This window comes from Uloborus diversus, chromosome 5, assembly GCF_026930045.1.
Source record: "Uloborus diversus isolate 005 chromosome 5, Udiv.v.3.1, whole genome shotgun sequence".
Classification (NCBI taxonomy): domain Eukaryota; kingdom Metazoa; phylum Arthropoda; class Arachnida; order Araneae; family Uloboridae; genus Uloborus; species Uloborus diversus.
Genome location: NC_072735.1, coordinates 165,092,049 through 165,102,400, shown reverse-complemented (window position 1 = coordinate 165,102,400; position 10,352 = coordinate 165,092,049). Strand labels below are relative to the sequence as shown.

The window sequence follows — 10,352 nt, the reverse complement described above, 5'->3', positions numbered from 1 at the left end:
GCTATTTGAATCTCAGACTAATCTGATAATTAGGGAAAATTATTACTTTAGTAGAGTGTGTTGTGGGTGCTTGGAACAGCTGACCGGAAGCGGCTGTAATGAGTAAGGGGGTAGATGGCTTTAAGAGGGCCATTGATCTTTATTGGGACCTATAATAAACTGACCTAGGAGCAGCCTAGGTGGGCCCAGAGCCTCTGGTCGTCACATTCGTATTTTAATAATTGCCCAAAGAAGATTCCTCCAAAGAAGTTGATTGTTGCAAAATCATAATGAAGGGAAGAAAAACATCAATTGACTTCAAAAAAAATGAGGAGCAACACTTTTTTCATAGGAAGATGCTCGGGGTTCGTACGGGTCATGGAAATCATGGAAAGTCATGGAAAAAAATTTAGTGAATTTCAGACCTGGAAAAGTCATGGAAAATTGAAATTTTCGTTCAAAGTCATGGAAAATTATTTAAAGTCATGAAAAAATGTCCTGGGCAAAGAGAAAGTAACAGTTGCTAAAAGAGCATCAGAAATATTGAGTGATTTAAGTCTTACATATTAAAACTGGAAAATTGAATGATCGCAAAAACAATTCTGAATTTTGAAATCTCATTGCATCCACTTCTGTAGCAGCCGCTCGTCTTTTTTTTGGAATGTGATTTTACTGCTTGGACATCACTCGTTTTGCATTTACCATTATTTTCAAGACTTTTTATATTCTGTAGTAGCGAACTTGCACATTCTTGATTTTGCCACGCCCACTTAAAAAATGCAATTCAATTGCATCCGAGTTTGTTTCCATCACTCGTAAAAACTTTATTACTAAATTTATCAGAGTTAATCTCAATTTGTTGAAAGTTTTAGAAAATGTAGATCTTTAATCAGGTGATAAAACACAGAAATAGGGGAATTCTAATATTCTAAAACAGTACTTACTGCCCAACATACGGCCCGCAGAACTAATCCATGCGACCCACTGCTACGTTCAATGTCAGGAATCAAACCCTATGTTCAGGAATTTCTGAACCTATTAATTTATATGCATTTGAAAATGTGCAAATAAGTAAACAAGTACATTTGAATCAGAAGATTTATTCGCTACTGAATGTTTTTCTTTATTTTAAACATAAATATTTGGTTTAGAAACATGAATTTACTGAAGAATGGCTTTTCTTTACCATTCAAACCAAAGTACTGTCAAGCTATGTGTATGCTTAAATGCACTGCTGATGCTAAAAGGCAACCTTTGAAGCAAATGTATTAAAACTTAGTTTTGATGACTCATTCAACCTTTGTCCCATTCATTATCATTTTACCTGTTTATAAAAATTACTAGACATTTAAGCACAGTTATATTTCATTCACTGTAGTTTTACCAACTTTACTAAAAATTATATGATGAAGACAAATAAGAATAGAGTTTAGTTTTTAGGTGTACACTGATATTTTTTCAGTCTCAAGTAAGTGTTTCGATGAGGTAGAAGCATTCACGTAGAAGTTTCGCTAATGCTCATTTCCAAAAAATTTCCAGTTTGAAATTAAATAGTACTACTCTCATCATGAAACAAGGTCATGAAATTTTTTTATGAAGTCATGAAAAAGTCTTGGAAAAGTCATGGAGTTTTTTCATCCGAATAGGGTATGAACCCTGATGCTGCACTTTGACAGTCGAAGGGGAAATATTTTTATTCCAATTAAGGAATGAAAAAATAAAACTAGAAAGACAACAGAAGACCAAGTTGTTTTACTCTCTCTCATAACTTAAATCAAAAAATGATATCCTTATCACTCCTATATCTGGTCTGGTAACTCTCACAACATTAAAATAAGTATATTAACTTTTTGAAAGAAAAATATTGACGTTTTTAAGTTACATGCTGTTGGTTAAGTGCAAAAAGTGATCAATACAGGTTTTGATGTGGAGTCATAAGGAAAATTGAGATTTCTATTGGGCACTCTTTACAATGGTTTATTGTGAGTTTTATACAACTGAACTGCAATTACCCCATCTACTGAAACATTTGAATGGAAATAAATGCTGAGTCAAAAGGATACTGTTTTGAAGCTACAGTCCTGTGAAAATATAACTGTAGTTAACTTGTAAAAAGTAGATGTATCTTTGGCAGAGGTAGCGCCTGATGATCTTAGTACGGATCAATTATCAATGGTATGTCTACAAAATGTGGAATGTAATTTCAGACGAAAATATTTCATTCTGCTTGTTGAGAAATATAGTCATTGCAGAGTGTTAACGACATTAAATAGAACTTTTCAATTATATATTTTGAGAAAATGTGAAAGTTAACAGAATATGTTGTTAGAGTTCTATAATATTAAATCTAAATTATCACGTCAGATTGGAAGTGAATACTTTTACAATGTACAGTATAACAAAATAATGCAGTCATGCCAAGAAAATATTCTGTTGTCATTGCTGACCAACAATGTAAAATGTGCGAGAAAGCTGGGCCTTCAAAGCATTAAAAGGAAAAAATAGCTAAACTCGATAACTATGTTTAAGAATTCAAAATTCCTACAATAAATTTCAATGCAGACAACTATTTGACTTTAACTGAGTGGAATTCAGTTGTACTTATAAGAAGTATTAATTTTTCAAGAGTTTCATTTCAAGCATTCAAAGTTTCAAACAAGAGGTAATTATATTTGTCATTCCATTTTCGCCAATTTGGTGAAAAATTAGTCTGATTACTTAAAATTCAAAGTCAAATGGGCAGCTAAAGATATTAATTGATTTAACTGAAATTTTTTACGATAAATAAACTTGGTAAGAGGCAACTTTTCCGCATACAGGCTTTACATATTTCTCAAGTTCATTTTTTTTCACCCGACCTTAATGAGCGCCCTTGGTCTGGTATCAAGAAAGTTGTCAAACATCTACTACTCAGTATAAGATTTCAAATTGACTGGTGTGTAATAACTCGCGGAATGCTGAATAAAATGTGAACACTTCCTATTTATGCATATTTTTGTGCAGTTGCTTATAAGGACTTTTAGATAAGGTAAGTGCGTTTTTTCTCTCACCACAATATTACAAATACCCGCGATTTAATATATTAAAGTTTCGGTCCTGATGAATTCGTTAAATCAGGATCTGACGAAAACCACGCTATGTTTGCCTATAAAGATAATTGAATGAGTGTCCCATTGTGTTGAGTTTTTACTGTACGAGAATATACCTATTTAATTTTTCAAAAATACAGTGACTAGAGCAATTCTGACTTTCTCCTAAATAAAGATACACCAGTTCATTGCATGGGTTGACTCTAATATTGTTTGAAAAAGCATTATTCATCATTATAATACAGTAATTTGTGTAGTAGCATGTATAAAGTAAGCCACTGAAGTAAGCTATTGAAAGATAATCGAGTTCCAAAAAAAAACTTTTTAATGATAAATATACAAGTTAAAAGATTTTCTAGATTTTGCGAAACAAATGAATATTTACAATATTTTGATGAATGTATCAGTACTATTCATCATCATCATCATCACTTTCTTCAATTGTGACTGTTTTCTTCTTCCCATCTGCTGCTGCTTTCTTGCGATCAAAATAATCCTTAAATGCAAAAAAAGAAAAAATAAGCAAAAACTAAATATAAGAAATCTAAAAATGAAATATTTAGTAATTAATAGTGAAGCATTGTGAACATTCATTCAAAAATAATTCATTACAGTCTCTAAAAATTAGACCACTAAAACCATAAATGCAAACATTTTTTTCACTTTCAGAAATCCATTTTGGACATAAAAGTTTTATGCAACAGTAATTTATAAATATTAACTTTGAATAAAAAATGTAAGACCATAATTAAATTTAATAAAAAATTAATATTTTGTATCTGAACCATTTGTTTGAATTATTTCATAAGATACTTATTTGCAATTTAAATCAGAGAATAGATTGTTTTTGTGAATGGCTTGATCTATGCAATGGATACTCGATATTTTAATTCTACACTAAAAGCGAATGCTATCAGATATGAACACAGACCAAATAAATGACTATGCTTTTTTTAACCAAGCACATGCACTATCCTGTAGCAATTTTGAAATGCCTCGCTTTTTCAAAAAAAAATGTTAAGTACTACTTTCACTCTTTCATGTCATTCACTTTAAAAAACTTCATCCTTTCCAACCATTAAGGATTTTTTTTTAATGCGAGGGCAAATCAAAGTCTTTGCGCCTATTTTTTTTAAGCCAAAATATGGCTGGGAATACAAAACGAATATATACATTCCCAGCAGTGACAGTTCCTTTAACCGTACCAGCCGAATCTGCTTTTTGCTCAGAAGAGCAAAGCTGCTATCAATCATTTAAGATGAGGGTGGTTCTTCAGACGTCCACAGCTTATGAGCAGCAAAGTGTTATTCGTTTCCTGCGGAGCAAAAGAGAGAAACGCCCCTTGTGTCTCTTCAAGGGAGTCTCTAAGAGAGACACTTTTCCCCGTGTTTGGGGAGCATTTCCCTGCCAATTGCTATTTGCGTTTGTCCCTTGCTCCATAGAAAACGAATTACATTTCCCTGCTCATAAGCTGTGGACGTCTGAAGAACGACCGTCATCTTAAATGACTGATAGCTGGCTTTAAAAAAAATAGGTGCAAAGACTTTTTGAAAAGATTGTTTTCAAACTGTTTTGTTTTTTTAATGCTGGAGTTGACCCAGCAGAAATATTGCTGGCATTAATTCAACTAGATTTACAATAAGGTTTCCCATTAATATTTACAGAGTATCTACTACATTTCGAGTTTTGAAATCCATAACTCCTGCCAATAACTTTCCGTGACTCTGAGATGCAATTTCTCGAGACAAAACATTAATTTTACACAAGAATATCTAAATTAGTGTTTCGTAATAAATTGCACCTATTTGATCTGTGCTTTGAACTTATATTTCACTTTAATTTGAATTTTTTGAAACATAACTAACTTAGCTACTATTATAATTAAAAAGCAATTTATGCTACGATGAGTAGTAATACAAATGAAATAATTCGAGTTTGCTACGAAAGACACATTTATAAAACTAAATTTTTTAAAACATTTTTTGCATTCCAATAAATTATACAAAATTTTTGTAAGAAGTTACATGTAAACAAATTTAATACTTTTTCTCCGAAAAATCTGATATGATACACAACAATTTTTCAATTGCTCCCATTATTAAACATATACATTCAAAGACACAATACATTAATTCAATTCAATACATTATTCAATGGAAGAAAGTCGAGGGTAGAGCAAAAAACTTTATAATGATTATTTGATTTTTATATGGAACGCAAAACTAGAAAGATAGCAGTATATTTTTTTACTTGAGCTGGTACATAGGGGCGTGCACAGAGCTTCAATAATAGGGGTACCACTTTAGGAACGAGCAAGGAGGTTTAGATAACCACCAGAAAAGGGGGGCAGGGCTATGGCGAGGTCAAAAAATCAGGTGAGTATTAAATTGGTGCGGCATCTGAATTTTTTCAAAAGTATTTCAAATATAATATTGAGAGAAGATTTAGCTTCGGTTTAAAATGGAGTCAGGGAGCCAAAACTAGTCTTTCGATAAAAATATGAACCTAATCGTAAGCATAATATTCATTCACAAAGGAGAGTTTCTCCCCCGCGAATTTTTAGAAATTGCAGTCTTAAAAATGCATTTCAAACTATTTTTGATAGTGTTAGAGAGAAAAGGTTCAGGGACCCTTCCCTGTCCATTTTTCGAACTTGAAACTTTTAAAAATGCAGTTTGTTATTTCCAATTAGGTTGAGAAGCGCAGAATTTAGGAACTCACCCTCAGAAATTGTAGCTCTAATAATGTGACTTTGAACAATCTTTGGTGATGTAATGAGGAGATTCAGAGCTCTCCGTCGGAAAGTTTTCCAAATTAAATCGAAGAACTTAAAACGAAGTTCAAGACGATTAAGCCAGGAGAAGCTTCCTTTCCAGTCGGTTCGTTTCAGCCACCTGCTCATTACTACAAAACATTCTGGTGCTCTTGACAAGAGCGCATGCCTCTGCTGGTAAACATAACATTGCACAAGGTGCAGCAGAAAAAATTTTCACATTTGCCACCACAGTTTCTTTGGTACTAATAGTGTGGCTATTATTATTTTTGTGACCTTGAGTAGAGTGTGATCTACCATTTTGTTTGCCGCAATGGCATTAAATTTTCATTACTGCATGCCTATTCCACAACCACATAACTACTTTAATGTCAAGTGCCAAAGTTCATTTCCATTTCTCGAGCTGCAAAACAGACAAAACTTCGTACTGGGCCAAAACCAGTCGGTCTTCTGCGGCCCTTGAACAACCTTTTCACAACCAATCTTTAGTATACTCGGAGGTAAAACGGTCCGTTATAACAGGTATGAAAACCTAGAGGGTTCACTAGCATGGTGTGACAGCACACAAAATAAGAGCGTCATGGAGCCTCCCCCCAAAAAATGTTTCCTGGGCACCTGATTGCAAGATGACATTCAAACAGGGTTCGTACGGGTCATGGAAATCCTGGAAAGTCATGCAAAAAAATATGCAAATTTCAGACCTGGAAAAGTCATGGAAAATTGAAATTTTCATTCAAAGTCATGGAAAGTTATTTAAAGTCATGAAAAAATGTCCTGGGCAAAGAGAAAGTAACAGTAACTAAAAGAACATTAGAAATATTGAGTGATTTAGCAGTATCGCATATTAAAACTGAAAAATTGAACGATCCCAAAAACAAATCTGAATTTTGAAATCTCATTACATCCACTTCTGTAAGCCGCTCGTCTTTTTTTGCAATGTGACGTTACTGCTTAGACATCACTCATTTTGCATTTACCATTATTTTTAACACTTTTTATATTTTATATTCTGTAGTAGCGAACTAGCACATTCTTGATTTTGCCACGCCCACTTAAAAAATGCAATTCACTTGAATTCAAGTTTGTTTACGTCACTCGTAAAATTTTATTATTAAATTTATCAGGGTTTATATAAATTTGTTAAAAGTTTTAGAAAATGAAGATCTTTAGTTTGGTGATAGAATACAGAAATAGGGGAATCCTACTACTCTAAAACAGTAGTTCCCAACATATGGCCCGCAAGACTAATCCATGCGACACACTGCTACATTCAATGTCAGGAATCAAACACTATGTTGCAGAATTTCTGAACCTATTAATTTATACGCCTTTGAAAATGTGCAAATAAGTAAACAAAGACATTTGAATCAGAAGATTTATTCGCTACTGAATATGTTTCTTTCTTTTTTTAAATATAAATATTTGGTTTAAAAACATGAATTTACTAAAGAATGTGGCTTTGCTTTAATGAAACAAAGTACTGTCAAGTTATTTGTATGCTTAAATGCACTGCTGCTGCTAAAAGGCAACGTTTGAGCAAATTTATTGAAACTTGGTAATGACTCATTCAACCTTTGTCCCATTCATTATCATTCTACCCGTTTATAAAAAAAATATTAGACATTTAAGCACCGTTATATTCACTGTATGTTTACTTTACTTAAAGTATGATGAAGACAAGTAAGAATAGTTTAGTTTTTTATGTGTACACTGATATTTTTTCAATCACAAGTAAGTGCTTCAATGAGGTAGTGGCATTCACGTAAAAGTACTAATAGTAATATTCTCTTCATGTAACAAGGTCATGAAATTTTTTATGAAGTCATGAAAAAGTCTAGGAAAAGTCATGGAATTTTTTCATCCAAATAGGGTATGAACCCTGTTCAAAGCCTGCGATCATGTTTCTCCAATGTTGTTTCTTTTTTCTTTCTCTTGGGATATTTGTAGTTTTACCAACATAAGGCTAGAATGTAAAAGTCCAAGCTGGTTACATATTTTGGAAAGGCAGGGGTGCCTCCCCCCAAGGGCAAAGGCCTGCCCCCTGAATATTGCAAAGATCCCCCCCCCCCAATGAAAAAAATAACCACCATGACCCCCTCATAGGTGAGAGCCCCTGGGAAAGTTAAAGGTAGGTAAACAACCTAAACATTTTTTTCTTCAATATTCATTGCATCTTTCTGAAACTTTATTTGATTATTGAACATGACATAAATAACACCTCTTGACTGCTTATTTGCCAGAAAAAAAATTTCGATGTTTTTTTTCTTTTAAATGCCATATTTTTAACAAATTACCATTTCCTTAACACTTCCAGTGCATTCATTTTTCTTATAATTTTAAAACTTTTTGGGTCTCTTTGTGAGATAGCAAAGAATGATGTGACCCTCCAATTTGAAAATAATTAACTAATAACAGGTTTTATGGGTAAATGTTTAAAAATTTCCCCCAAAACATGTGCTTTCTGCCCCCTAAGTTTAATTGATCATTATTTCAAAAACACATATTGCATGTACATTAACTTTTCGAGGTTTATATCACAGTAATTTGTTCCATTACCATGTTTGCAAAGTTTCAAATCTTTAAAGTTGATACTTTTTCCGCTTGAGCTGTTGGCGTAAATAAAAAATTGAAAACGTGGTTATGAGAAAATCAAGAAAGAAAAAGTAAATTTCTGTTATAAGCAGTGCATTTGAGTTTAGTAAATTTTTTCTAGTTTTCTCAATAACTTGTCAATTTAGAAAACAATTGCAGATTAAGAAAAAAGAGCACTAGGGCTCTCTAAACTTTTCAAAATTCAGAATTGAGAGTCTGCCTCGCAGTTTGCAGTTCTTTTGCTACTGCGCAGCTAGTTATAATTGCAAAAAGTCGGATAAAAAAATTCATCCTTTCAGCACCTTGGAATTGAATATCATATCAATTTTTTCAGTTTCAAGTGTCTAAAATACCTTTCGAAAATGTGTCGCCAGCTTTCCGACTATTACAAGAACTACAAGTTGCAATCTGCCGGGAAATTGTAACAATATCACTCGAAAACACTAAGGATTTTCTTAAGAAAGTCTTGAAAAATGCGTAGGATATGAAGTTGGACGTCTGAATGATTTTATTTTCAAAAAAAAGTTATTCAGGATATTTACACTAATTGCAAACATTATAGTTTAAAAATGTAAAGGAATTCTTCAATAACCCTGTGTTATTGTTTTGTTATTAACATTTAAAATGTGAATAACAAAATTGTGACACTGTTGCTTTCTGAATAAACATATCAAAGTAAGTTAAAAAATTTAGAATATACACAAGTGCACCATTTGCTATGTTAACTACGAAATTTCAAATGTTCATACTGTAATGTAAAATATATGCTAAGCAAAAATTGGAGTGCTGTTACTTATTTATAATATGCTACTACAAAAATTTGATATTAAATGGTTATAGGAGTCGGCTGGTGGCGTGATGGTTGGGCGCTGGCCTTCTATGCCTGGGGACCCAGGTTCTGTCCTGGGAGGCCAGTCGGTGGATTTTCGAGATGCAGGAAATCTTCAACGCCCATGTCATATGATTATGCGGCATGCAAAAGATCCCTTGGGTATTCGTTTGGCTTAGAATATCCCTCGGCTAAATTAAATTCCTAGTGCAATTTTGCATCAAATGACAGCTCAGGTGCCTCCATCTGGTGGAAACTCTGGTGGTGTGGTCAAAAACACTGCTGAGTCATGCATCAGTGCCTTAATGGTGACACACGAAAGACTGATGCATTGTTGGGGAGAGAACTAGGTCTGGTAATGGCCCAGACGCCTCGAGGTGGGTCTCTTATACAGCCCCATTGGAAAGAAAAAAAAATAGTTATAGGATAATTAAATGGATATTTTTTTTTTGCCAAATTTCATTAATAAAATTAAAACATTAGTTTAAAAATACAAACCAAGTCACTGTCGTCATCATCATCCTCTTTGGCTTGGTCGGCTCTTTTGTCTTTAGCTTCATCATCCGATGGTTCATCAGAAGAATATATGGATTGACGCTCTGAAAAAGGCTTTAATTTAGTCATATCTTGTTAAGGCTCCGACTATGGTTACATTCATTTGAATCAATCAATAACCAATAAAAATCATAAAAAATGATTTTCTTCCCCACTCAACATCAAAAGTATTAGTAGAAAATTTCCCCCAAACAATACATTGATACAGCTCTAAATGCTGATGTTTTGTTTTTCATTGCTGCAATTTATCTCAAGATTCAAGAAATATTAGAAGCAAATGGTAATCATGTTTTGAATTTTATGGAAAACGTCATATGTTCAAATATATTCTTTGTTTTACTTCTTAATTTTGCCTGAATGATATTTAATAATATCCATTTGGGTATTTTAATGCATAACATTTCGAAAATAATTTTATTTAGAAATAAAATATATAAAAGAAAACTTTAAAAGTAACTCAAAATAAAACAACAGCAAAGCTGACATATTTTATTGCATTGGAACTGCCCAAGTTTGGAATCTAGAACTTTTCAAT

General features: G+C 32.9%; 1 protein-coding gene across 2 annotated transcripts in view; it reads right to left on the bottom strand.

Annotated features, from left to right (window-relative positions):
- Positions 1-3,374: 3,374 nt before the first annotated feature.
- The window catches only part of LOC129221860 (RNA polymerase-associated protein LEO1-like), a 46,344-nt gene continuing 39,366 nt past the window's right edge, over positions 3,375-10,352 (bottom strand). For both annotated transcript variants that reach the window (XM_054856211.1, XM_054856212.1), the window contains exons 19-20: positions 9,761-9,861; positions 3,375-3,564 (exon numbers count right to left, since the gene is read on the bottom strand). In XM_054856211.1, coding sequence (XP_054712186.1) covers positions 3,478-3,564; positions 9,761-9,861 — 188 coding nt within the window. In that variant the 3' untranslated portion in view covers positions 3,375-3,477. The remainder of the gene's footprint in view (positions 3,565-9,760; positions 9,862-10,352) is intronic.